Source organism: Colletotrichum fructicola (assembly GCF_000319635.2).
Source record: "Colletotrichum fructicola Nara gc5 chromosome Unknown KSG_Nara_v1_contig04, whole genome shotgun sequence".
Taxonomy (NCBI): Eukaryota; Fungi; Ascomycota; class Sordariomycetes; order Glomerellales; family Glomerellaceae; genus Colletotrichum; species Colletotrichum fructicola.
The window spans coordinates 6,084,136-6,110,973 of NW_027094054.1; the positions used below are offsets into that span (position 1 = coordinate 6,084,136).

The window sequence follows — 26,838 nt, forward strand, 5'->3', positions numbered from 1 at the left end:
ACCCGCCCTCCCGAGCCGGAGCTTCTCCGACAATCACCCATCCATCACCCACGCACGCAGACCAGTCCGATAAGATCCAAGGGGGCCATCGCGGGTCTCTTGTCCTCGTCGTCATGTCCTCGACAAACGACCAGCCACAGTCACCGCCCTCGCCGTCGCAAATCGAAGCCCCCGCATCCCCGACTGCAGCTCAACAGGCTCAAGCCCAGGCTCAGGCCACGGCTCATGCCTACGCTAGCAATGGCCTCCAGGTCCTCCAAGCAGCTTCCGACGCTGCTGCTGCCGCTGCTCTTCAAAATGTCCAGCAACACCTGAGCTCTGCTGTCGCTGTTGCCGACGGCGAGCAGCAGGACCAGCAAGCCGTCGACCAGCAGCTGTCCATGACCTCGGGCTCAGATCACCATCAACAGGTGCAGCAGCAACAGCAACAGCAGCAACCTCAGACGCCGTCTCAGACACACCCTCCCCAGCTTCAACAGACACCCCAGACCGTCACGACCACCGCTCCAGGGCCCTCTCCCTCCCCCATCGCAGCCGATGCCTCCCTCGGTACCGTCCCCCAAGGCGCTGTTCCGGGCTTCCCTGACTTCGCCCCGATGCCACCCTTGCCCCGCTCGATGCCTGCTCTACCCCGCGATCCCACAGTCAACCCGAAGTTGACGCGCCTACGACGAGCATGTGACATGTGCTCCCAGCGCAAGGTCAAGTGCGACGAGGCGGGCCCACCGTGTAGGCCATGCCGGGAGTTGAACGTCGACTGCACTTTCAATCGCGAACTGAAGAGACGTGGGCCCCCAAACAAGCACGCCGAAGCCGCTCGAGCTGCTCGAAGGCAGCGTCTCGAGCCCGGCAACACCATTCCTGCATACGGCCCCGCGAACCCGACACCGTCTCCGCATAATGCTGCGCAAGCTCTGGTCTCGATAGCAGAGGGACCCGCTCGTCTCGACGCCGAAGCCATTGCCCCGATGCCTATACTCGAGCTGTTGGTCGACGACTTCTTTACCTACATCCATCCCCTCGCGCCGTTTCCGCACGAACCGACATTCCGACACTCCTTCGCGAATCGAGAAGACCGGACAAACCCAGAGTTCCTTGGCCTGCTTGCTTCCATGATTGGAGCTCTCGTGGCCTCATTCCCTCGAAGCGCTAGACAGCACCTCAAGACACAGCACAGCACGCACCTGTTCCCCCGAGCAATTGTCATGATTGAAAAGTGTCGCGACATTGCGCTGGATACTAGAGGCGCACGATGGGCCGTGAAGCAGCCAAAGACGTTGGACGATGCAGCCACCAGCTACTTCCTGGGCTTGGCTGCGGGGTACACCTTCGAGGTCAACCGCTTCCGCTACTTCACTTCGGAGTGCCTGGCCCTGATTCGAGAGCTGGGCTTCCACCGCCCAAAGCACCCCGGCGAGCTTCCTACGTTTGGCAACGACAACTGCTCTCCCGACCCGCTGCCATTCCACCACATCAAGGATCAAATTGGAAAGCGCATCTTCTGGTGTCTTTTGTTGGGCGTGAGGTGAGATAGAAACCGTCTGTTGCGACCCATGATTCCAGTGCTGACTGCTGCAGGTCCTTCTCGCAGCTTGGAGCATCTCATGCCGACCTCGTCATAGCTCCATCAACGCCTGGCTTGCCGTACCCAGCCCTGCCCGAGAATGTTGACGACCTGTACATCATGGCGAATGAGATTGTTTTCCCCTCAGAAGACACTGTTACCCTGCTCACGGGTTATCGCTTCGCCATTGAGATCTACACGACCATGAACGCCATCGTGAGCGTGGAGCTTGTTTACGGAATGAATACGCTTCCATGGTCTGATCAGAGGCCGATCCTGCGAGATGCTCTGGTGGCTGCCAAGGAAATCATCGATCGGCTGCCCACGGAGCTCCAGCTCAGCGCATCGCACGACCAATCTAGTGGCTTTGGTGCTCTCGATGATGCCGACCTTCAATACGTGCCTCCCGCATATCCAAACAACCAGCCTCCAAATGACGTCCGGAATGTGATTAAGAACCAGCCGCAGCGTCGTCGTCAGCTCCAGTATGAGATTCAGAAGGCTAACATCTACATTTCTCAACTGGCAACACGGTCATTCTATGTGGAGCTGTACTTCAACCTACGCGACGTACATCTAGCTGATCCAAACAAAGAGACGCAAAATGGTGAATCTGCTGAAGAGAAGGCTGCAAAAGAAGCAGAGGACTCCGCAGTCTTTGAGCTCATGACAGCTGAGCGTGAGCTGATTGTGCAGAACCTCCTTCACGTCCTTGGTTCAATTTCACAGCGCAACCTCGAGCCCAATGGCGGCTCTCTCATCAACAAAATCCGGCAGGTCGCCTCGACACTGCTGAACGATGCACCCGAGAGGAAGGGGCCAGTTGCTATGAATTCTGAGGAGGCGCTTATGCGATTGATCGATGTCCTTCTAAAGCTGGAAGGGACAGGCCCCAGTGGCAGTAATATGGCTGGGGAGAACATGACGCCGCAGGATGAGGAAGAGGAAATGCGGAATTGGGCCCACCTCCGCGATTACCAGCAGCGATTTGCTGCTCACGGAGGGTTTGCCGGAAACCTTTGATTATGGAAGGAATTCCGAGTTAGGCACGGAGCGAGGGTCACAACTGTTCGGCTCGCAGGAAGGCGATGCGCCTATATAATATCGTGCGGCAGGTATATGAAGTACCTGACAAGTCAGAAAATCAGGCTCGATGGATCCCTTGGAATCGGGCGAAGCCTAGTCACTTGCAGCAAGTATCATATCATAATGTTGATGGCTCTTGGGTCTAAACGACCAATATCCTCGTTACAACTGCCAGAAGGCTTCCCGCCATCTTCATTCAAGCCGTCCGTGTCGTCTATCATGTCTGGGAATACAAACCTTCCTCTAGAGCCTTGATCTGCAGCGCCAACAAGCGGGAGTACGAACGGCACAACGCAAGATTGCCACCCATATACCAGAATCCAGGATGGCCACTGCTTCGCCAGATCTGTCTACGTTAGTATCATGCCAACCTTGAGGCATGGTGAAGACTCACGGAGTTGATCTCTCCCTGCTCGTCCAGGTCCCAGCACTCCTGGAGGCGACCGGCTACCTTGTCCCCGAATACCTTACGCGCAGTAGACTTCATGCCGTCGTATCCAGTCGCAAGAACAACAATGTCGGCATCCAGAGTCGTCCCATCCGCCAGAGCCAGTCCGTTTGGCGTGAACTTCTCGATACCCTTGGGGCTATGGTGGACTTTGACTTTACCGTCAACGATGAGCTCGCTGCATCCCACGTTGATGTAGTACCCTCCGCCCCGCTCAATGTACTTGCGATAGATCCCGCTACCATTAGGTCCGAAGTCGAGCTTGAAGCCAGCCTTGGTCAACCCATCCAGAATCTCGCGATCCACGTCCGCAATAGCCTTGGTCCCGTGAACACTCAGCGCGAAGCCCACCGGTGTCGGTATGCTTTGGGCAACGATGTCTGCATCTTCCGTCGGTGGTCCGCCTTCCTCGTACATGCCCTTGTGCATGACGAAGATTCCCTTGTTGGCGGTGATGACGTACGACCCGCCGCGCTGTACCATCGTCACACTTCCAGCGCCGTTCTCGTAGAAGTTTTGGCAGATATCGTGACTCGAATTTCCAGAACCGACGACGAGGACTTTCTTGGAAGAGAGGTCGGAGACAGTGGATGCGTCCTGGTGCTGGCTTCCGTGATATACCGTGCCCTTGAAAGCGGACTGGTTCGGGAACGTCGGCGTGATGGGGTCGCCGGCCTGGCCTGTGGCGAGGACGATGTGGCGCGGTTGCAAGGTGCGGGTGCTCCCGTCGCCGCGGCGGAGGGTGACCGTCCAGGTCTTAGACTGGTCGTCGTAGGATGATTCGGCGATTTCGGTAGAGGTCCAGACGTTGAGTTCCATCATTGTTGCGTAGGACTCGAGCCAGTCGGCTAGCTTGTCTTTGGGCATGAACATGGGCCAGTTGGATGGGAAGGGGATGAAGGGAAGGTGACAGTATTGGATCGGATCGTGGGTCATGAGCGTCTGATAGGTGTTAGATGCCGGCGGAGTTGATCTTGGAGATTATCTGGCTTACCCTGTATCGTTTGCGCCAACTGTCGCCCACACGTTCATTGCGGTCAATCATGAGGGTCGAGACCCCAAGATGTCGAAGCCGAACGCCAATATTGATTCCAGCATGACCTATGTAAGTCGACATCAATGACGGCTCAAACCCACGTTTGGCTTCAACATCCACTCACCGGCACCAATGACTAGCACAGCAGGGTCCTCGTCAAGAAACTCCCTCTCCCTGTCCCGCCTCTCCTTCCAATTTCCGCCCTTGGGGTCAACCTTCCCCGTCGGCCTATTGATCCCGGCTTTCTCCTCGACGTTCTTCAGCTCTTGAAGGGTGAAGTTGATCATGTACGCTTTCCACACATTATCATCCTCTTCGACCAGTCGCACGACTCCCTTCCCACGGCCGACGTCATTCTCAAAATCAAACATACTGTCCACCCAGTGAACCCCGGGGGCGACAGTTCTGAAAGCCGGCGCAAAGGCACCCGTCTCACGGGGCTCGATGTTACGTAGACCTGTCTGTCGGAGGTTCTCCTGGAAGTACTCGCTTATCCTGTGAAGGCCCTGAATGGTGCGGAAGTCCCAGGAGAGGCTGAGAAAGTCACGGATCCACGCATCGCTGCGGAAAAGCGACGGGAACTCGGCGAGTTCGCCATTGGTCAGCAGCTGATTGAACTTGTCTACCCACCCTGCGATCACTTCCCGCGCGTACTCGGGCGTCTTGGAGAAGGGCTCCCGGAAGGTGGGAAGTTTGATCGAGTGCTGTATCTTGGTCATTTCGGCATGCAACTTGATGAAGATCTCCAGGTAATTGTGATGTTGGAGTGATGTTTGGAGAAGTTGGGGTCAGAAGCGGGGAGCTGCGGCCGGCGCCAGGGTCCAGACTTTAAACCAGCTTCGTACGACATCGGAGTCGCTGGTGTTCCTAGTGAGGGCCGAGTCAACTGAGGGGCTGATCTCAGCTGGATGTCCACAGTGCCTGTTGTTGCTTTTCCTACACTTGAGGCTTGACATCACTACGGCTGCGGCCATGCTGGTTGGCTGATGTGGTCACACATGGAGATGATTGTGACGATCAGATGTGCATGTCTGAGTTGGTGTGACCAATTATGCATGGCCATGCTTTAGTTCATGGCGAGGCAAACTGCCCCTCCTCAACAATCTGGATCTTTCACAATCGTGTAAAGTAGGATTGGTTGTTCGGTGTGGAGGGCCCCGACTGGCTTCATGCAGGTTGGCGGGCAATGATGGGTCGTGAGGGGTTGGCTTCGGCGGCGTTGACCCGAGTGGGCTCAACATCCACCCGAGGGAGTTGAAGCCCATACTATCAGTATGAGAATGATGATGCACATTCGGTTCTTCCTAATGATGCCGGGTCTAATCCTTCACTCCCTCGATGAGATTCTTGATGCCCTCGCCATTTGCCGTCTTATCCCAAGCAGCAGTAGCGTTCTCGAAAGGAGTAATGCTCGAGAGCAACGCTTTGGTGTTGATTCGCCCTTGTGCAATGAGAGAAAGGGCTGTCTCATAGTCTCCAGAGCCGTAGCGGAAGCATCCTCTGACTTTGAGCTCCTTCTCCGATAACGCAAGCATGGGAACCTCGGGCCTGGCTTTCCCCAGTCCCGCCTGAACATAACTGCCTCCGCGCTTCAGCAAGTAGATGCCCGTCTGGATCGAAGACTGCGCTCCAGAAGCCTCGATTACAGCATCTACTCCCTCATTCATGTCAAACCTCTTCAAGAGCTGCGAGGCAGTCTCCTCGCTATCCGTCTTGACATCCGCAAGGAACGTCTCGCACTCTACGAACGACCTCGCAAATTCGAGCTTCCTCTCGAGAATATCCACGAGCACAACTCTCTTCGCCCCAAATGCCTTCGCCACCGCGGCGGAAAGTAGCCCGATTGTTCCGGACCCGGTCACGACCACGTCCTGCCCGTACCTAATCTCCGCCAGGCGAGCAGAGTGAACAGCCACGGCGGTCGGCTCGACCAACACCGCCTCTTGCAGACTCACCTCCTTGGAAACCTTGTAGACAAAATCCTCCGGCACGAAAAAATACTTTGTCAGCGCGCCGTGGTTTTCCGGCGGGTCTGCGGCGAAGGCCATCCGCGGGCAGAGATTGTACACGCCGTCCTTGCAGTTCTTGCAGCGGCGGCAGGGGAAGCCTGGTTCGATGGCGACTTTGTCGCCTACTCTGACGGAAGTGACGCCGGGACCGGCTGAGAAGATTGTTCCCGATGCTTCGTGGCCCATTACGAGGGGGTTCAAGGTGCTAACTTTGCGCATGAAGCCGCCTTCTTGCCAGAAGTGGACCTGAGAATGTGAGTCTTCAGGGCGGGTACGAAGGGAAGGGGAAATTACATCGCTGCCGCAGACGCCCACATATTTGATTTGCACAATCACGTCGTGGTCATTTTTTATTTCTGGTACCGGGCGGTCTTCGAGCTTGGCCGAGCCTGGACCGTAAAGAAACCAAGACGGGTTCTGCATCCCTGACGTGCTTGACATCGTGCCGAGAATCGTTAGGGAAACGCAATTTTGAGATGAACAATCGATGAACGAAAGGTTCGAGAATGCTTTGAGTGTATTTGAGAGGATATATGGTATCGGCAGACAATCAAGGTTGCTAAGTCTTAGTTAAACTATGCAGTGTGAGGCTTTCTCCGCACCTGACATCACGGCTTTATTACAACGAGACATCGGGCGACAGTCGTCCGAGCCCGGCCCCGCTGTCTCCAACGCCGGGAATCCACCGGGAAATCGGAGACCGCCCATTCATAGACCTCGCACTCCGTCGCGTTCCGAAGGACACGTCCGTCTTTTCGCACACATGACCCAATGTAAATGTGAATGGAAACCTCAGCATGTGGCGACGTCAGATGGATATCTTACGGTCAAAGGGGTCCCAGAGGAAAATTTAGCGACAAGTCTTCGAATTTCATCAATTGACCTGTCCATAGACGGTCAGCTATGCGAAGAGGTCGAATCATGGGTTTCCCACTCCCTCAGATACGTCCTTTCACCAGGAAAAAGTGTAGCCGCTTGTAAGTTGAATCTTCTGGACGCCAAGATCAGTTAAAAGGCAGCGGTGAACTGCTTGGACGACGTACATGGCATAAAGAGCATTGCGATCGTCATAATCCTCGATTGGATCTGATTTTGCAATGAGAGAGTGATATGCGTCGAAGTATTCTTGTGTGAATCTATTTCGCTTCGGCCGCCAATTTCCCAGTTCGTCTATGAGTTGTGGACATTAGCATTATTTCCCATGTGAGTATGTGAAACTTACATTCATTGTGCGCCCAGAAACTGGCCGGGTCGTATACGATACCCTTTCCAGTGCCCTCGTCGATGCTGGCGTTGCCGTACCATAGATCTCCATGTACCAGCGAAGGCTTCAAAGTTCGGCCGGCGGTCTCCAACGGACGCAACAGTCTCGGTATCACACGCCCAAAAAGTTCAGGCAAAAGTTGTTCGAGCTCAGCACTAGGTCCGGCTCTATCCTCTCGCACATTCAGTAAATGACGCAAGCTTTTGGAAAAGAAGCGTTCCCAATTATTCGACCAAGTGTTGTCCTGGGGGATGTCACCGTTGTACGTGACACCTTGAAACCCGAAATCGCCGCGAGGAGATCTGCGGGAATGCAACTGAGACAACTCCTTGCAGAAGCTGCCAGGGGCAGGAAGACGCCCACTCAGGTTGTGGAATTCGCAAATGTAGAAGTGCGAACTGGTGTCACTTTCGTAGGTACCGCAAGCAATCGGTCTGGGACAAAAGTCCGGAGCGCGGTAGTGTATGGCGGAGGTGGCGGCAAACTCGCCTTCAAGCGCCTCTTTTCCCTGTGCTCCGTAAGAAACCTGTGAGCTCAATCATCAGCATTTGCCATCGCTGAAAGTTCAATTAGAAGTGATGACCTTGACAAAATATTGCTCTTCGCTCTTGTCTCTGTGACGAATAGTCAGGCAGAATGTGGTTGCCCATTCTGATTGGGAAAGTTGTGTCATAGAAGTGACGCTGTCAACATCGTCCAAAGCTAGAAACGCAATCTCAGACCAAGCTCAGTATCAAATCGGGGCACTCGCTGACCAGTTACGATCCGTGGATCAACAGAACAAACTTTCTTGGGCAGAACATTGGTTTCGAGGGACGTCATCTTTTCAGCCAGCTATGGTCCACTCTCTCCGTGTATATCCCGTATCACTATCTCATGCTAAACGATCGAGTGCGAAGATTTGGCGTGTTTATCTGTTACATCCAAAAACATCCCATCTTTTGGCGGTGAGAGGTGACGACCAGCTTCTTTATCTCTTGGGCACAGGTTGGTCTGTTGGTCATGTACCGGGATTAATCCAGCACAAGGATATTTGCGAAAGGGCGGTTAATGCTTCATAAGGGTTGGCCCGTTGGCTTCTATTCTCAGGGATGTTTCTTTACTCTTTTATCCTCCGCCTCTACTTACTAAGCACACATACTGACGGCTTATTGAGTACCTCCGCACTACCCCGCGCATCTAATCGTCTGAGATTCAATCACCTTTACACCATCCAATGACCAGGCTCAGGGTCTTGAAGCCCCAGACAAACGGTTGCCACCATGCCTTTTCCTAGGATCTTCACTTTGAATAATGGCCGAAAGGTTCCCGCGGTTGGCTTCGGAACTTTCCAGGGAACCGAGGGCAACTCCAAGGTCAAGGATGCCGTGAAGCTGGCGCTGAGTCTCGGTTACAGGCACATTGATGGGGCCAACGCATACGGCAACGAGAAAGACATTGGCGAAGCTATCAAAGAAAGCGGAATTCCGAGGGAAGAGATGTTTGTGACGTCTAAGCTGTAAGCAACATATGCTGAATATGCTGGTTTCCCAGTCCCACGATAAGATTATAACATATTAGCTCGTTAGCGCCCAAACCTGGCATGAGCCTGCCGACGTTGAGAGAGCTCTTGAAGCCTCTCTACGTGACCTTCAACTGGATTATGGTAGGATTCCTTTCTGCAAAACCTGATTATTGGATTAATTTGGAACAATGTAGTTGACCTATATCTAATGCATTGTATGTCATGAAAACGCCTCCTTGTCGTTACGGTGTATGGCTAAGACATCATAGTTCCTCATGCCTACAAAGCCGGCGAAAATAACAATACCACCAGGCACCCGAGTGGCAATGGAAAGGTTGGTGATTCAGTTCGCATTTGGCTACGGCAGCTCGTTTCTGACCTTTCAGATAGCCTGTTATTGATTACGACCTCTCTCGGCGGTATCCGGAAACATGGCAACCGATGGAAAAGCTCGTGGACTCGGGCAAGGCTCGATCTGTCGGTGAGTCATACACATTCTCGTGAGTGTTTGTCGAGGACTGAAAGCTGACATCAAGAAGGGCTTTCCAACTTCAATGTCCTTAAGACGAAGCGCATACTTGAAGTTGCCAAAATTGTTCCAGCGGTTAACCAGGTTGAGCTTCACCCGTATGTTCACAATATTCCTCGGGTCTCTCAGAATCTTCCACTTTCTTACGGTGGATAGTTACTTGCCACAACATGAACTTCTTGATTTCTCATCAAAGCATGGAATTCTGCTCATGGCCCACCAACCTCTCGGCGGCCGACCAGTGGCACAGGTCAGAGGTCATCCAGATGAGCCGTTTCCCACTGAAAATTCAAAGGTAGGCAGGCATACGGCTAGCCCCAGATTTGTTCCGCAAGATATGTCGCCCTAACATGCTGCAGATAATTGAAGTCTCCAAAAAATGCGGGATGTCTCCAGCCCAGGTAGGTTGATATTGCTACAAAAAGAGGTACAACATCTGACCAGTCATCAGGTTTGTCTCTCTTGGGCTGTCCAGAGAGGAACTGCTATAGTACCAAAATCCGTCAGTAGAGCCCACATGACGCAGAATCTGGGACTGCAACTACTTCCGAAACATCTCTTCAATGTTTTTAACGAGTTGTCTTCTGAACGGGGTCCGCTGCGATTCCTAGACCCTGGCCGCCACTTGGGGTTTGACATATTTGATGAGGAAAACGATCAGCCGGTGATGAACTCTGCACCGTGGGATTAGATGCATTGCATGGAAGTTTTGATGCATCGCTTTCTTGCTGAAAGATCATTGTGGCCGCCATGCTTGCTGGATTCTGATTATCTAGCATGGATTGATTGGAATGGGAAGGGGTTTTGAGATGCTCAAGCCACAGCGTGGGCGCTCGGTCTTCTAGAAGTCCACGAACAAAGCCTCATTGGGAAAGCGGACTTCTCCAGTGGGGTGTTGCATGGGAAGCTATGCGGGAAGTTCTATGCAACTTGAGATCCTACTTGCTCTGTTCCGGCGGCGGTCTGCAGTCTCTGGTCTGGCTGTGCTTTCTATTGCTTCAGTCAAGACGATGAACAGAGTGTTCTGGCCCAGATAATGAAGATCTACGGCTCATTGACGGTGGCGGTTCTTCATTCCAGTGCAGCCTCTCTATGGGATGAACTTGATAGTTTGGCAGTAGAAAATACGAGGCAAATATTTTCTGACGGTTTGTTGATCCTCCAGCAGTTTGTTCCTGGCAGCAAAGTTAATTGCCCCGACGATAACACCGCCATCCTGGCTGCGCGAGGCGCTAGCTGACCAACTCCACGCCAGGAGCCAATGGCTCACAGTGGCTGCTTACCTGGCTGCTCAATCGAGCAACATGGTGCGCCCCCTGTCCCCCTGTCACACTGCCATCTCGTCCCACGCGCGGATTTTGGGTTCCAACGGTAGCTGGTCTGCTGTGGGAGGCACCTTTGCTGCGCCGCTTGTTCGCGTTGTTGGAACTTCAGATGAAGGATTCAGGGGTATCGAAGCTGGCATCGAATGTCCGCCTTCTCCTCAACTTCCCCCCAAGCCCAAGTAGCAAACCCTCGAGAATGGGGAACAATCAGTGTCCATCAAACATCGAGACTTCATCCGAGCAAGCCGGTAAAGCCGTCGAACTAAGACGTGCCCTGGCGCAAATCAGGGCTGGTTCCATGGCGATGTTACCCCCAAAACCACCCACGTTCAGGGCACCCCGGCAGCCTCAATGCAAGGTTTAATGAGGGGAACTTGGCCGCCACAAGCAACGGCTCGGGGCGCCTGATTTGATTGCTGGAATGCTTGACAGAAGGAAATCGCCCTGAGAGCCGGTTGCTTGGGGTTGATTGCGCCGCTTCCTTATCTTGGAGAGCCATTTCCAGGCAGAAAGAGAGCAAGCACACAGAGAATTAGTCGGGCTGTCTGCTCCATGGACCATGGCTGAGCTCAGCGACGCTGGCTCGGCATCTTAGCTTGATGTGGTGCCCCTGATTAGCATCGATAGTGTGACGTTCAGTCGTTTTCTTCTCCTTCTTCGCTGTTTCGGCCTCGCGAATCGATGGAATAGCTCCTGACGACCTTCATTTCTTGCGACGACATTTGTCATCTGTCGCGTCCGCTCATTTGTTTTTGGTTTTCCCAGGCTTCAGCTCGGTCTGCAGCCTTCTCATGCGACTTTCGGCCTTCGTTGCATTCTCTTGGCCGCGAGAAACCCCATTGCGACCGTAACCCCAAGAACTGACCGCCCATTCGTGCGTGATTCGAAATACGATCGAGCTGCACCTACCCGAAAGCCGCCCGTCCATGCCAATCCACGACGCCATGATCTCCCTCCAGAACCATTTCCGCCGCTCGCAGGACGACATGGCCGAGATGGATCCCGAGACAAACCAGCTCCTACCCGCGCGGAAGCGGCAGCAACATCGAGTTCGCGTCCAGGGCCGATTGGCCGTCGTCCGCAGCGTTTCCACCGTGAATCTGCGGCCCGCGGCGTCGGTGCTGCCATCCCCGGTCGCCGCGGGCGGGACGACACCCACAACCCCAAGATTTGAGTCAGGCGTGGCAGGGAGCACTGTACCGCCTGTCAATGTGAGGAGGAGGAGAAGCTTGGATGACGCGAGCAGCGATACCGAGGAGGAACACGATGTGAAGGAGACTGCGGTGAGGGATCGCCAATTCAGGGGCTACGGAATCGGTGGCGCTGGAAATATCAGTGGGTTCAACTCTGACTCTGTGGGACATGTAAATACGATGCTGATGGTATCTCTTTGCAGGACGACCGACCGAAGTCTACGGCGCGACGAAATCCACCTCATCACTATCGAAGCTTTCTACATTCTACTCCTCTGGGTCATCCGATGGCTCCGACAAGAAATCGTGGAGTCTGCGAGAGATTTTTGGACGCTCAGGGGACCGAAAAGGAAAAGGGGTCGCAGCGCAATGATACGGTACATATGGAGTAATCAACATCGCGCATTTGTTGATCGGCGGACCGGCGACTGCAGCATCGGCATAACGGACATTTGGGACGGCTTGGGATTGTTCAACGATCAGGCGTTTGGGGGAATTGTATTGATCAGCGGCGGAGAAAGCAAAACAAAACGGTCGGCGCGCCTTCGCGGCTCGGCAAAGACGCGAATGAAGGTTCCATGCAGCAGCACAAGACATTGCCAAGCACGTTCTACGACATCTGCACTCCAGATTGATAAGCATCAACATCGAATCGTCCGTTGTGTCTCAAAGTGCATCATCCCGTGCCGCGCGGGACTTGGTGACATCCAATGCCAACAAGCCCGCGCGCGGCCCGGCGCAATTGCTGTCACTTAGAGCCCTGTTCTCCCGCATCGTGACCCCGCTGCCGCTCGGTGCTTCAACATGGGTCTCTGGCGATGATCCGGACTGCTTCAGGTTAAAGACATTTTTCTTCTTCGGCAGGCAATCCACAGCAGCATGTGCTTGCGCTTAGCGATCTGAGCGGTACCTGGCAAACCCGGTAAGCTGCGGCTCTTTTTGTGCTTCGGACAGTCGGCGTGTCCCTTCGCCGTGTTCCAAAACGAAAGTCCCCGATGTCTCGATTATTGTCTAGATTCGATATCATTTCACATTTCTACTCGCCAAGGCATGTCCACCTGGCCGTGTCAGCTTACATGCATGCGAGGACGTCTTCGGCTGTGATAATTCCACCCTGCGAGCCAATCGATTTGTACACGTACAGGTTCTGCCACGACGCGCTCTCGCGAATTTCTGCACTTATACGAGTAGCCGTATGGACAAATGTGCAGCCATAGGAAGCGCGCGGGATGTCTCTGATGCGAAGCTTGTCTAGACGCAGCCCGCAAATCAGCACATCAATACGTATGTGGTGGTCCTCGAAATCAGGAGCAAGACGTCTTGGTGGCATGTCCCAAGAGGTCAAGGCTGCCTCAATGTCCCGTCGGTATCTATCCGACTTATCGGTAGTGCCGATCTTTTGCCTGATTCTCGCTGCCTACGTTGCAACCAAGCAGATCATCCGTTGGACGGAACGCGAATGCCGTGAGGCTAAGGAAATCTTGCTGCCTTACATCATTCACGCGGTTGAGACTATTAGCCCAATTCGCAACCGCACTAGGTAAAGCAATTCGCCCATCTCAGAATCGCGCTTATGGCTGAGGCTAAACCTGCAAGGACCCTGATCCTGCGGGTCGTTTTCCCACTCCAATGCCATCATCAAACGCAGAGGCATCGACACTTGGCAGAGGGCCTTGAGTACCCAAACCTACCACTGCGTCTCTCGCCCGCACATGATTAGATCTCCGAGGCCGAGCTTCGACGAATGGCATCACGGGAGGTCGAGAATGTGAGTTGTCTGACAACCTCACAGGGCTTTGGAGGGCTGTCGAGCTCAAGAAAGGGCCTAAGTGATTGGACCTTTTGATCTGCTTTGTGCCTTTTTTGGAATTCCCATTCTCCCAAGCTTGTAGCTATCCGCCAGACTAAAATCTGTCGTCAGACTTCAGCGACAACGCAACCATACACAGCCATGCGGTCTTTGACGCGTGTGGCTCCCCGGCTTAGCGGATGACATCTGGTCGAGTAGCGGGACGTTTGTTCTTCGTGTTGTCGCTGTGAGGCTCCACATCTACAGGTCACTCATATGTCCAACCACTTATATACACCGTCGCAACCCTCCTCGAACGATCTCTTGAAGCACCGGTTTTCACCCCTCATCAGCATCAAGATATCACTTCCAGTCTTTACAATTGGGCATTTTCAATCTCCAACATCGAACAAACAGGCCGAGCACCATGACGATATCCGGAGACTCACTGGTCGAGGCCGTCGAGGCTGTAGCCATCGACGGTGTCGGTGACGGCAACAAGAAGCGTCCCTACCTCCTGTTCGCCGCGGCCCCTGCCACCGGCCACACCTATCCTCTTCTCCAGATCGCCGCGGAGATGATCCAGAGGGGCTTCGAGGCCACTTTTATCGCCGGCGAAGAATTCAAGCCTCAGCTCAAGCGAATGGGCGCCGAGCACATTCCCATCCCACCCATGATTACCGAAGAGTTCAATGAAGTCCGGAACAAGGTTCCCGTTGGCATCCCCCGCCTCATCTTCGACCTCAACGAGGTCTTCATCAAGCCTATTCCAGACTTGTTCAGAACCATTATGAACACGCTGGAGAAGATTCGCGAGAGACGTCCGTCTCAGCAAGTCATCATCGTTCATGAGACCTTCTTCATGGGTCTTGCTCCCATGATGTACGGCGCACCCCTCCCGAAGGGCTTCACGACGAGGCCACCGGTAGTCGACATCAACATCGTCCCAATCGTCGTGACAAGCCAGGACACTGCCCCGTTCGGCCCTGGCCTCCCTCCCGACTCGACCTATTCTGGCCGGGCTCGGAACAAGCTTCTCAACGAGATGTTCTTTAGCCCCTTTGGTCCCTTTGGCCAGCCAGCTCAGGAGTACACCAAAGTGCTCAAGTCCCTAGGAGCAACCAAGGAACTGTCCCCTTCGCTATTCGAGACATGGCAGACAAGCTACGACGTCACTCTTCAGATGTGCTCGCCAAGCCTCGAATACCCCCGTTCAGACCACCCAGAGGTGATCAAGTTCGCCGGCTGCCTGCCTCCCAAGCCCATCGATCCCAACTACAAGTATCCCGAGTGGTGGAGCGACATCACAGCCGGCAACAAGAAGATTGTTGGCGTGGCTCAAGGTACCGTCGCAACGGAGTACACCGACCTCATCATCCCCACGATTCAGGGACTGGCGCACCGCGACGATATCATCGTCGTCGCCATCCTCGGCGTCAAGGGTGCCGCATTGCCGGAGGAACTGCAAATCCCCGCCAACACGAGGGTCGCCGACTTCCTCTCCTATGATGCTCTGCTGCAGTACGCCGACGTGTGGGTCTTGAACGCCGGGTACGGCGGATTCTTGCACGGCATCGTCAACGGCGTGCCGATGGTGCTTGGCGGCGACACCGAGGACAAGCCCGAGATTTCGATGCGCGGCGAGTGGACGGGTGTGGCGCACAACCTCAAGACTGGCAAGCCAACGCCCCAGCAGGTCGCCGAGGGTGTTGAGGATGTGCTGGCGAACGACAAGTACAAGAAGAGGGTCATGGAGATCAAGAAGGAGAACGAGGAGATGAAGTCGCTCGACGTTATCGAGAAGCACATTTGGGAGTATGCGGACTCTGTATAGACGGCGGCGAAGACGAACCCACTGGGTTATGAGACATGAATAATACCAATATTTGTTTAAGCAATTTCACTCTATTGAAATCTGATTGATGATGTTACCTGAGAGTACCTAGTGAGAGTCTTGCCGTCTGACAATGTCTGTTGCAGGTAAAAGAGCAATGCTCTTCCTGTGTCTAGGAGCCCTAATCTTTAGTGGCACGACCAGGCCCACAGCGAACTTCAGGGGGCTGTTATGTCAGTCCTGCAAGGGCTGGTACGTTCGGTTCATCCAGGATCTGTCACTGTGAGTCCTATCCTCCCCTGGTGTCCTAGCACCTGTCATCTCATGCCGCCCTTCGCCCTTATGATGCGAGTCAAGGCCGCCGACTTCAGCGTACATGCTCCCCGCAGTGCACTGAGCATCTAGGTCTTTTAGGCCGCCTCAAGCCCCTCCAAATCAGCTGAGTTAGTGAACAGTCTATCGCCGATTTGCCAATCCTGCATTCCGCATATCACGTCTTTTCAGATGAACTTCATGTTGCAGGTCACAGAATGAGTTACGAAATGTTGAACAAATGAAGGTGGTATTGATATTATGATTACATGATTAACAGTCTTGTGTCTGTAAAAGTAACGTCTTGCCTAATCGGCGCAAGAGAAGCCAGCGTAATTCTGAACATAAAAACAGGGGGAGTAGTGGGTGCTTTTTCTCCCCTCCAAACAATTTCATTTCCTCCAACACCATTGAACATAAGAAAAAATGCATAGAGAGAGGTAGTCAAGCCACCTTATTTGGTGACAACGTTGACGGTGGCGACGCCGAACAAGCTGAGGTTCAGGCAAGAAACGATGCCCTGTGAGCCCAAGCTGACGTTGAAGCAGTTAGGGTCGACTCTGTTCGCCAGCAAGCCGAGACTCGTGACGCAGCTGAGGAGATCCGTGACTGATACCGCCGCGTTCACGTTGCTGGCAAGGCCGCTTGCTTGGGCGCCCACGCCGATGTTGAGACAGGTCTGGGGCAAGCTGGTGATACAGGCGGATTGGATCTTCTGCACGATACACTGGCCGATTTGTAACGAGCTCAGAAGACTGTCGACCAGACAGCCAACTGTGCCCAAGGGGTCTGCAAGAGTCGTGCTGAGAACGTTTGGAATGGAATTGACCACCAGGGCCGCCTGACAGAGGTTGACCTGGGCATTGAGACCGTTCGTCAAGTTGAACGACGCATCCAGAAGAGCTCCGCAAGCCGTGGGAACCTGCGGGCAAGCTGTTCCTGATGGGCATAGCACCGCCGTGTTTGCTCTGGAGCTGTTGATGGGCAGGCCGGTGCCCTGTTCGATGCAGTTGAGGACCGCCAGACCAGAAGTAGCTGCATTGTTTGTGATGCAAGCTACTAAGTTAACGGTGTTGCCGAAAAGTCCAGAATATCCGAAAATCCCCAAATTGGCGATACAGACATTAGCTTGCGCCGTAATGGCGGCGACACCCGTGGCAGCCTCGATCTGAGTACATGAGAGCGGCAGACTTGTGACACAGCCAATTGCACTGGCAAGACCGGTCCTGATACAGTCGGCATATGTGCCGAGGAGCCTGAGTCCGGATACGGTACAAGCCGCAACCTGAGGGATGGTGGCATAGTTGCCCAACGCGGCTTGACAAGCGGCGAGCTGCGACGGACTAGGAGTGGTGAGCACCCCGCCGAGGAGGGTCTGATCCAAGCTGGAGCATTGAGTCGGGATCGGAACTGCATTGACTTGTGCTTGAGTGATGCAGCGTCCAGTAGGGCTTGCGACGGGCGTGGGGATACATCCCGATGGCGAGGACGTCTGCGTAACGACACGTGTGGCCGTGGGAATGCGAGTCTGCGCGAATACAGTGATGAGACTGCCGGTGCCGCTTACGGTGGAGTAGCGAGTTCCTGTGAAAGAACCGCCAACTCCAGTCGGGATGGTCGTATAGACGGTCGAGATGGGAACGGCCGTGGCCGCAATGACGGTTCTGGTCAGCCCAGTGCCCGATTGGGTAATGAGAGAAGTGCCAGTGAAAGAGGCTCCAGTGACTCCAGAAGGAACAGTGACGTATGTCGTCGTTGGTGCGATTGCTGTCTCGGCGAGAACGGTCCTGATGAGACCGGTGCCACTCTGAGTAACGTAGGAGGTGCCGGTAAAGGTAGCTCCAACAACACCCGTAGGAATTGTGACATATGTTGTCGTGGGCAGGGCAGTTTCTGCGATGACCGTCCTGACAAGACCTGTTCCAGACTGAGTGACCAATGACGTACCGGTGAAAGTAGCGCCAGGCACTCCAGAGGGGATGGTCACGTAGGAAGTCTGAGCCAGGGCAGTCTGGGCGAGAACAGTGACGATAGTTCCGCTGCCAGTAAGGGTGAGGTATGAAGTCCCAGCGAAAACACCTTGGACACCGGTAAGGACGGTCGTCGTCGTCGTGATAGGCAGGGCTGTCTGTGCCTGAACCGTGATCAAAGTGGCGCCCGCGGCGGCTGACTGAGTCACCAGCGAGGTGCCTTGGAAGGTTCCAGGAACTCCAGTTGGGACGGTCACGTAGCTCGTGGTCGGGATAGCCGTCTCCGCGAGGACCGTGATAACGGTAGCTCCCGCAGCAGCAGATTGAGTAATGTACGACGTGCCGGCAAAGTTGCCCGCAACACCAGTCGGGATGGTAGTGAAGCGGGTTGTTGGCAGAGCTGTCTGCGCGAGAACAGTGATAAGAGTAGCGCCAGCAGCTGCGGATTGCGTGACCAGAGACGTGCCTTGGAACGTGCCTATCACCCCGGTAGGGATGGTGATGTATCCCGTCGTCGGAATGGCCGTCTGTGCCAGAACCGTGATGAGAGTAGCTCCTGCGGCAGCAGATTGAGTAACCAAAGATGTGCCGGCAAAATTGCCGGTAACACCCGTGGGAATGGTGATATATCCTGTTGTAGGAATAGCAGTCTGAGCCAGCACCGTAATCAACGTGGCACCTGCGGGAGCAGACTGAGTAACCAAGGAGGTTCCCACGAAGTTGCCCGTGACGCCAGTCGGGATTGTCACATAACCTGTAGTAGGAATGGCTGTTTGAGCCAACACGGTGATGAGCGTTGCTCCTGCGGCGGCAGACTGCGTGATCAAAGATGTGCCCTGGAAGTTTCCAGGTACACCCGTGGGAATTGTCACGTATCCCGTTGTGGGAATGGCGGTTTGAGCCAACACAGTAATCAACGTGGCACCTGCGGCAGCTGACTGTGTGATTAAAGACGTACCCTGGAAGTTACCCGGGACGCCAGTGGGAATGGTCACATAGCCGGTGGTCGGAATAGCTGTTTGGGCCAAGACGGTGATGAGCGTGGCGCCAGGAGCGGCAGACTGAGTGATGAGCGAAGTTCCAGCAAAGTTACCAGGAACGCCGGTGGGAATCGTCACGTAGCCAGTCGTTGGGATCGCGGTTTCAGCAATGACAGTTCGGATGAGACCAGTGCCTGACAGAGTGATGAGAGAAGTGCCCTGGAAGTTACCAGCAACTCCTGACACAATCGTCGTGTACGATGTTGTGGGCAAGGCTGTCTCCGCGATAACGGTTCTGATGAGACCAGTGCCGTCCAAGGTGATGAGTGAGGTGCCTTGGAAGTTGCCAGGTACGCCCGAAGGAATCGTGATGTAGGATGTGGTTTGCAGCGCGGTTTGCAGAACCACGGTACCAAGGGCCTGGCCGGCGGTCGTGGGAAGAGTAACGGTTGAAGTGCCTGCAAAGTTGCCGATGACGCCGCTAAAGACTGTCGTGAACGAAATCGGGCGAATAGCAGTCTCCAAGAAAACGGTGACGAGGCTCTGGCCAGGCCCAGTTGTGGGAACTGTAGACGTCTGAGTGCCGGCGAAAGTGCCGAGAATACCTGTGATGATTGTCGTGTAACCTGTGATGATTGTCGTGTAAGAGACAATGACCTGGGCAGGGATAGCAGTCTCCAAGACAACAGTTCGGACATTGGTGCCCGTGCCATCAAGAGTAAGGGTCCTTGTGCCGGTGAAGTCGCTCGTGATTCCACTAGTAACTGTGGTGTATGAGAGCGGCAAGGCGGTTTGAAGAAGGACTGTTCCAAGCTGGCTTCCGACCGGAGGAATGGTGATTGCCTGGGTTCCGATGAAGGTTCCAGGAATTCCTGTGAGAACGGTCGTGTACGGAATGGCAGTCTGAAGCAGAACGGTTCCGAGGGTTCCCGTGGCCGAAAGCGTAACCGTCTGGGTTCCGGGGAACACAGTTCCGGCAAGGCCAGTGACGATCGTGGTGTATGATGTCGGGATTGGCAGAGCAGTCTGGATGAGCACAGTTGCGATGGATCCAGACCCTACGAGTGTAGAAGTCTGAGGTCCAGCAAAGGTGGCTCCCGGAATGCCTGTGAAGACGGTTGTGTATGACGTCGGAATTGGAACTGAGGACTGAACCAAGACTGTTGCCAGGGTGCCGGTAGCAGAGAGAGTAACCGTCTGCGTTCCTGGGAAATTGGCTCCAGGGACACCTGTGAAGATCGTGGTGTACGAAGTAGGGAAGGGAAGGGCCGTCTCGAGGAGTACCGTGGCCAGGGTTCCGGATCCAATTGTCGTTGTCTGGGTGCCGAGGAACGTAGCACCAAGGATACCCGTAGTTTGCGTGACATATGATGTCGGCAGAGGGAGAGCAGTTTGGAGCAAGACAGTTCCGAGGGTGCCAGAAACCGGCAAAGTTGTAGTTCTGGTTCCAACAAAGGTGCCAGGGGCACCAGTGAGGAGTGTGGTGTACGAGGTAGGGAAGGGGAGGGCCGTTTGAAGCACCACGGTGGCAATAGTGTCAGATCCTGGGATCGTTGATACCTGAGTACCAGTGAAGGTGCCCGGAATGCCGGTTGTGACTGTAACATATGACGTTGGAATGGGCAACGCCGTCTGCAAAAGAACGGTACCAAGGGTGCCGCTGACGGGTAGCGTCGTCACGCGAGTGCCAATGAAAGTGCCAGGAGCGCCAGTCAAGATTGTCGTGTAGGAAGTTGGAACAGGCAAAGCAGTCTCAAGCAAGACGGTGCCGATGTTTCCAGTAACGGGCAAAGTCGTCGTCTGCGTACCCGCAAATGTCCCGATAATACCAGTGACGAGAGTGAAGTATGATGTAGGCAAAGGCGGAATAGCCGTTTCCTCGAATACCGTACCCAGCGTGCCGCTGACCGGGCCCGTTGAAGTACGAGTGCCCACAAACGTGTCAGTGACGCCGCGAGTAATCGTGGTGTAGCCAGTAACAATAGGCGGGATGGCGGTCTGGAGCAAAACGGTGCCCAAAGTGCCAGTAAGCGGCAGGGTGATTGTCTGAGTGCCGGCGAACGTGCCGATGGTGCCAGTCGGGATCGTGGTGTACGAAGTGACTGGTGGCAGAGGCAGCGCCGTCTGTATAAGTACAGTGCCGACCGTTCCTGAGCCTGCCAAGGTAGTTGTCTGAGCGCCGATAAATGTGCCCGGAATTCCGGTGATGAGCGTCGTGTACGACGTCGGCACTGGAAGAGCTGTCTCCAAGAGCACGGTTCCAAGGGTGCCAGTAACGGGAAGAGTTGTTGCTCGTGTGCCGGCAAAGGTGCCGATGACGCCGGTGAGGACCGTGGTATAAGACGTGGCTGCATTGGGGATGGCAGTTTGAGCCAAAACCGTACCAATAGTACCAGTCACCGGGAGAGTGGTGAGTTGGGTTCCGATGAAGGTAGCCCCAGGTACTCCGGTAGGAATCGTGACATACGAAATGTCAGCCGGGAGCGCGGTTTGAGCCAAGACAGTACCAATGGCACCAGTGAGGGGTAGGGTAGAGAACTGGGTGCCGATGAAGCTTGCGCCGGGCACGCCAGTTGGAACGGTGATGTACGAAATCACCGCGGGCAGTGCACTCTCGATGATAACGGTGCCAATCGTGCCAGTAACTGGAAGCGTGGTGGTGAGAGGATCAACGAAGGTAGCTCCTGGAATTCCACTGAAGATCGTGGTGAACGAGGTCGTCGGAAGGGCAGGGAGCGCGGTTTGAGCCAATACCGTGCCGATCGTTCCAGTAGCGGGCAGAGTCGAGAATTGCGTACCGATGAAAGTAGCTCCAGGAATACCAGTGAAGATGGTGGTGAGCGACGTTGTCGGGATGGCAGGGAGAGCAGTCTCTGCGAGAACGGTGCCAATGGAACCGGTGACAGGCAGAGTGCTGAACTGGGTGCCGACGAACGTGGCTCCTGGTACTCCAGTGAAGATCGTCGTGAACGAAGTCGCGGGGACGCTGGGAATGGCTGTCTCGAGGAGTACAGTTCCGAGAGTTCCAATGACGGGCAAAGTGCTCGTCCTGGTGCCGGGGAAAGTGGCGCCAGGGATGCCTGTGAGGATCGTGGTGAACGCAGTTGTGCCAGCGCTGGGGATGGCAGTTTGAAGGACGACAGTGACCAAGCCAGGATTGGTGACCGCGGCAGGAAGGGTCGTTGTCTGAGTTCCATCGAAAGTACCAAAGATACCCGTGATGATCGTGACATATGACGTGTTGATGACCGTGACAGACGGCAGAGCCGATGAAGTAGCCTCGGGTATAGCAGTCTCAAGAACAACCGTGATCAGACCGTCAGTGCCAAGAGCTGGTAAAGTGCGGGTCTGCGTTCCGGCGAATGTGCCAGGGACGCCACTGAAGATGGTCGTGAACGAAGCCAAAGGAACGGCGGTCTCCAGGAGAATCGTTCCCACGTTGCCTGTGCCGGCGATAGGCAGGGTTCGCGTGCTTGTTCCAACGAAAGTGCCCGGAATGCCCGTGACCTGGGTCACGTAAGACACCACAGGAACGGCAGTCTGGAGTAGTACCGTGGCTAAATTGCCAGTACCAACGACAGGTAGAGTAGTCGTCTGGGTTCCGATGAAGGATCCAGGAATACCCGTAACAAGCGTGGTGAACTGAGGCCTCACAGTTGGGCTTGCAGTAGGGATAGCCGTCTGAAGAACGACCGTGCCAAGTCCGTCGATACCAGTGCCAGGCAGAGTGAGCGTCGAAGTTCCTACGAACGTGCCAGGGACGCCAGACAAAATCGTGGTATAAGACTGGGCCAATGCCGTAGGCAAAGCAGTCTCCAAAACAACTGTACCAAGGCCGTCTGCACCAGTTCCAGAGAGGGTGCGAGTTTGGGTTCCCAGGAATGTTCCTGGGATGCCAGAGAAGACCGTCGTGTACGAAGCCGCGAGCGCAGTAGGAAGGGCTGTCTGAAGAACGACAGTGCCGAGGCCGTTCGTGCCAATGCCCGGAAGGGTAAGCGTTGAAGTGCCGACAAAGGTGCCCGGAACGCCAGAAAAGATGGTCGTGTAGGACTGAGCGAGTGCCGTTGGCAACGCCGTCTCCAACACAACCGTTCCGAGGCCATCTGCGCCAGTACCAGATAGAGTACGAGTTTGAGTTCCAAGGAACGTACCCGGGATACCGGAGAAAATGGTTGTGAACGATTGAACAGGGGCCGAGGGAATGGCTGTCTGTAAGACAACGGTACCCAATCCATCAGTACCAGGAGCCAGAGTAAGAGCCTGTGTACCGATAAACGTTCCAGGAATGCCAGAGAAGATGGTTGTGTAGGAGATTGGGCTTGTGATGGGCAGCGCGGTCTCTAAGAGAACAGTGCCGAGGCCATCGGCTCCAATACCAGACAAGGTTCGGGTCTGGGTACCAGTAAAGGTTGCCGGGATTCCAGTGACGATTGTGACGTACGAAGCCGCATTCGAGGTGATTGCAGGAATCGCGGTCTCCAAGAAGACGGTCCCGGTTCGCTGGGTTCCAGTAGGCTGGGCCGTCGAAGCGCGGGTTCCAGGGAATGTGCCCAGGACGCCAGTGATGACGGTGACGTACGTAATATCAATACTTTGAGCGGTAGGCAGAGCAGTCTGAATCAGGACTGTGCCAACAGTGCCGCTGATGATCGGGAGCGTGGTTGTCTGGGTTCCGATGAAAGTACCCGGAACGCCAGTAAGCAGCGTCGTGTATTCGATCGGGCTGGCGGTGGGAACGGCGGTCTCCAAAAGAACCGTTCCGATCGTGGCACCGGAAATCAACGGCAAAGTGTTGGTTTGGGTTCCAGCAAACGTTCCCGGAACACCAGTAAGAATCGTGGTATACTGCAGTCCAGGAGGAGTTGAGGTTGCAATCGGCAGAGCAGTTTGCAAGAGAACAGTACCAAGACCATCAGGGCCAGCAGGCAAGGTGGTTGCCAGAGTACCAATAAACGTTCCCGGCACACCAGTCAGAATAGTCGTGTACGAAGGACCAGGGGCACTTGTAGGTGTAGGGAGAGCGGTTTGGAAGATGACTGTGGCGATGCCGTCGCTTCCCACGGGCAGAGTAGTTGCCAAAGTGCCGATGAATGTACCTGGCAAGCCCGAGAAGATCGTAGTGTACGAAACTCCTGGCGATGAGACTGTGGGCGTGGGTATGGCAGTCTGGAAGATGACAGTTGCGATGCCGTCCGTACCGACAGGGAGCGTTGTGGCCACGGTGCCCGTGAATGTACCAGGCACACCCGAGAACAGAGTTGTGTAGGAAACAGGTGCGACAGTGGGCAAGGCAGTTTGTAGCAACACGGTAGCAATGCCGTCAGTGCCAGCAGGCAGAGTAGTTGCTTGAGTGCCGATGAAGGTACCCGGAATACCTGTAAGCAGTGTCGTGTACGAGATTGGCAAAGCAGTAGGCAGAGCGGTTTGCAACAAGACCGTCGCGATGCCGTTGGTGCCCGCTGGCAATGTAGTAGCTTGGGTACCGAGGAATGTTCCTGGGATACCAGTGAGCACAGTCGTGTATGAGACGGGAGAAACTGTCGGCAGAGCAGTTTGCAACAACACAGTCGCAATGCCGTCGGTTCCGACCGGCAAGGTGGTGACCTGAGTGCCGGTAAATGTTCCTGGAAGCCCTGTGAGGATCGTGGTGAAGCGAATGCTCTCAGACGGGATTGCAGAAGCAATAATGACAGTTGCGATACCATCAGGTCCGGCGGGGAGTGTGGACGTTTGAGGTCCAACAAACGTGCCAACGATGCCCGAGAAGATGGTCGTGTACGTGACAGTGACACTCGGGGGAGCGGTTGACAAGGCACTCTCAACAAGGACAGTCTCGATACCATCGAGGCCGACTGGCAGCGTTGTAGTGCGGACCCCAGAGAAGGTTCCAGGAACGGCGGTGAAGATTGTGGTAATTGCGCCAGCGGTAGCCGTAGGCAGGGCGGTCTGGATGAGTACTGTCTCAATGCCGTCAAGACCGGCGGGCAGAGTTGATGTCAAAGAGCCCAAAAATGTTCCGAGAATACCAGTAAATATGGTAGTAACTGCGGTCGGGCTTGCTGTAGGCAGAGCAGTCTGGATAAGCACCGTCTCGATACCATTTGGACCGACCGGAAGAGTTGTTGTGACGGGCCCAACAAAGGTGCCTGGGATTCCAGTGAATATGGTGGTAAGACCAGTAGCGGTCGGAATAGCACTCAAAGCAGTCTGGATGAGAACGGTCTCAATGCCGTCAAGACCAGCCGGGAGCGTGGTCGTGAGAGAACCCAAGAACGTGCCAGGAATACCCGTGAAGATCGTTGTCAAACCAGTAGCTGTCGGGATAGCGCTAAGAGCAGTCTGAATGAGGACTGTCTCGATTCCATCAGGGCCAGCGGGCAAGGTTGTTGTCACAGGACCGATGAAAGTGCCAGGGATACCGGTGAAGACCGTCGTCAGGCCAGTTGCGCTTGGGATAGCAGTCAACGCGGTCTGGATCAGAACAGTTTCGATACCATCTGGGCCGGCGGGTAAAGTGGTTGTCAGGGATCCTATGAAGGTTCCTGGGATACCCGTAAATACCGTAGTAACTGCGGTCGGGCCGGCGGTCGGGCTAGCTGTAGGGCCTCCCGTTGGAAGAGCTGTTTGGATGAGAACAGTCTCGATGCCATCAAGTCCAGCAGGTAGAGTGGTTGTCACAGAACCCAAGAAGGTGCCAGGAACACCCGTGAAGATTGTCGTGGCAGCGGTCGCGCTCGGGACGACTCCTGATAACGCAGTCTGGATGAGAACGGTTTCGATACCATCAGGGCCGGCGGGAAGCGTCGTCGTCAGGGAACCCAAGAATGTTCCGGGAATACCAGTGAAAACGGTCGTGACGGCAGTAGCGGTCGGCGTAATGCTAGGCAAAGCAGTTTGGATCAATATTGTTTCAATGCCATCAAGGCCGGCCGGAAGCGTTGTCGTCAAGCTTCCCACGAAAGTTCCTGGAATGCCGGTGAAGATCGTAGTGAGACCAGTGGCGGTAGGAGTGACACCAGGAAGAGCAGTCTGAATAAGAACTGTCTGGATGCCGTCGGGGCCAGCAGGCAATGTCGTGGTGATGGGACCCACGAAAGTTCCCGGGATGCCAGTGAAGATTGTGGTGAGACCAGTAGCAGTGGGAGTGAGCGCAGGAAGAGCAGTCTGGATGAGGACTGTTTCCACACCATCTGCGCCGACTGGTAGAGTGGTAGTCTGAGGTCCCGCGAACGTTCCGGGGATTCCGGTGAAAATTGTCGTGACTGCACCAGGGGTTGCTGTCGGCGTCGCAGATACACCCTCGGTGAAGGGGACGTATACAACGACCGTGTCGGGAAGAGTTGGGTCTCCTTGGATGCTGACGCCAATGGTGGTGCTGAAGCGAATCCTGCCAGTGTAGAGAGAGGTGATCGTTACCTGGCTGCGGGTGAGAGTCGGTGTCGTCAACGGCACCGTGGCAGAAGGTACAAGGCCGGAAGGCACAAGGACGATAACGGTACCGGTTTCACCAGCCGCAGTAGGGAAGACAGTCGACAAGGCGGGAGCGGTCCCATCGTACGTCGATGTAATCGTGTCGAAGAAGACGCCAGGAGACTGGATAATGACGGTGCCTGGAAGGCCGCTCGCCGCAGGCGGAATCGTGAGGGTGGTTGGGATAGGACCAGCGGAGAAGATTGTTGTGTATGACAGCGCAGGGTCGATTGGCAAACCCGAGGTGGGGGACGGAACCACCACCACAGTACCAGGAAGACCGCTTGACAGGAGCGGCAGAGTGAACGTCGTGGGAATGGGACCGGCGGAAAAGACGGTTGTGTACGACAATGCCGGGTCGATAGGCAGATCGGACGAAGCGGTAGGGACCACAACGGCGGTTCCTGGAAGACCACTTGATGCTGGAGGAAGGGTGTAAGTCGTCGGAATTGGACCCGCAGAGAAAACCGTTGTAAGTGAGAGGGCAGGCTCGATCGACAGATCGGATGAAGCTGTAGGAACAAC

General features: G+C 54.9%; 9 protein-coding genes across 9 annotated transcripts in view; 4 read left to right on the forward strand and 5 right to left on the reverse strand.

The window, feature by feature from the left end:
• Positions 1–113: 113 nt before the first annotated feature.
• On the forward strand, positions 114–2,587 carry TBS1-1 (putative transcriptional regulatory protein TBS1; the record flags this gene model as incomplete). The annotated part of the gene is made up of 2 exons (XM_032028577.1): positions 114–1,525; positions 1,579–2,587. The coding sequence occupies 2 exons, from the start codon at positions 114–116 to the stop codon at positions 2,585–2,587; spliced, it is 2,421 nt and encodes an 806-aa protein (XP_031892090.1).
• Positions 2,588–2,867: 280 nt separating this feature from the next.
• Positions 2,868–4,853, reverse strand: CGGC5_v008597 (putative indole-3-pyruvate monooxygenase YUCCA8; the record flags this gene model as incomplete). Its single annotated transcript, XM_032028578.1, has 4 exons — positions 2,868–2,996; positions 3,045–4,040; positions 4,093–4,199; positions 4,259–4,853. 4 exons carry the CDS (start codon positions 4,851–4,853, stop codon positions 2,868–2,870), a joined length of 1,827 nt encoding a protein of 608 aa, XP_031892095.1.
• Positions 4,854–5,453: 600 nt separating this feature from the next.
• xdhA-5 (putative D-xylulose reductase A) lies at positions 5,454–6,584 on the reverse strand (the record flags this gene model as incomplete). The annotated part of the gene is made up of 2 exons (XM_032028579.1): positions 5,454–6,389; positions 6,438–6,584. 2 exons carry the CDS (start codon positions 6,582–6,584, stop codon positions 5,454–5,456), a joined length of 1,083 nt encoding a protein of 360 aa, XP_031892096.1.
• Positions 6,585–7,040: 456 nt separating this feature from the next.
• Fn3krp-1 (Ketosamine-3-kinase) lies at positions 7,041–8,229 on the reverse strand (the record flags this gene model as incomplete). The annotated part of the gene is made up of 5 exons (XM_066152038.1): positions 7,041–7,134; positions 7,187–7,313; positions 7,366–7,933; positions 7,991–8,109; positions 8,163–8,229. The coding sequence occupies 5 exons, from the start codon at positions 8,227–8,229 to the stop codon at positions 7,041–7,043; spliced, it is 975 nt and encodes a 324-aa protein (XP_066008722.1).
• Positions 8,230–8,669: 440 nt separating this feature from the next.
• Positions 8,670–10,131, forward strand: CGGC5_v008600 (alcohol dehydrogenase; the record flags this gene model as incomplete). Its single annotated transcript, XM_032028582.1, has 9 exons — positions 8,670–8,905; positions 8,976–9,052; positions 9,106–9,126; positions 9,181–9,245; positions 9,302–9,392; positions 9,451–9,538; positions 9,597–9,735; positions 9,800–9,841; positions 9,892–10,131. The coding sequence occupies 9 exons, from the start codon at positions 8,670–8,672 to the stop codon at positions 10,129–10,131; spliced, it is 999 nt and encodes a 332-aa protein (XP_031891674.1).
• A 1,578-nt stretch (positions 10,132–11,709) lies between these two features.
• Positions 11,710–12,331, forward strand: CGGC5_v008601 (uncharacterized protein; the record flags this gene model as incomplete). The annotated part of the gene is made up of 2 exons (XM_032028583.1): positions 11,710–12,100; positions 12,162–12,331. 2 exons carry the CDS (start codon positions 11,710–11,712, stop codon positions 12,329–12,331), a joined length of 561 nt encoding a protein of 186 aa, XP_031891677.1.
• A 663-nt stretch (positions 12,332–12,994) lies between these two features.
• On the reverse strand, positions 12,995–13,288 carry CGGC5_v008602 (uncharacterized protein; the record flags this gene model as incomplete). The annotated part of the gene is made up of 2 exons (XM_066152039.1): positions 12,995–13,016; positions 13,101–13,288. The coding sequence occupies 2 exons, from the start codon at positions 13,286–13,288 to the stop codon at positions 12,995–12,997; spliced, it is 210 nt and encodes a 69-aa protein (XP_066008718.1).
• An 886-nt stretch (positions 13,289–14,174) lies between these two features.
• On the forward strand, positions 14,175–15,581 carry ugtB1 (UDP-glucosyltransferase B1; the record flags this gene model as incomplete). The annotated part of the gene is made up of 1 exon (XM_032028584.1): positions 14,175–15,581. One exon carries the CDS (start codon positions 14,175–14,177, stop codon positions 15,579–15,581), a length of 1,407 nt encoding a protein of 468 aa, XP_031891676.1.
• A 766-nt stretch (positions 15,582–16,347) lies between these two features.
• Positions 16,348–26,838, reverse strand: part of CGGC5_v008604 (putative cell agglutination protein) — a gene marked incomplete at both ends in the record, with an annotated part of 29,866 nt that continues 19,375 nt past the window's right edge. The window contains one exon of the mRNA XM_066152040.1: positions 16,348–26,717. Coding sequence (XP_066008719.1) covers positions 16,348–26,717 — 10,370 coding nt within the window. The remainder of the gene's footprint in view (positions 26,718–26,838) is intronic.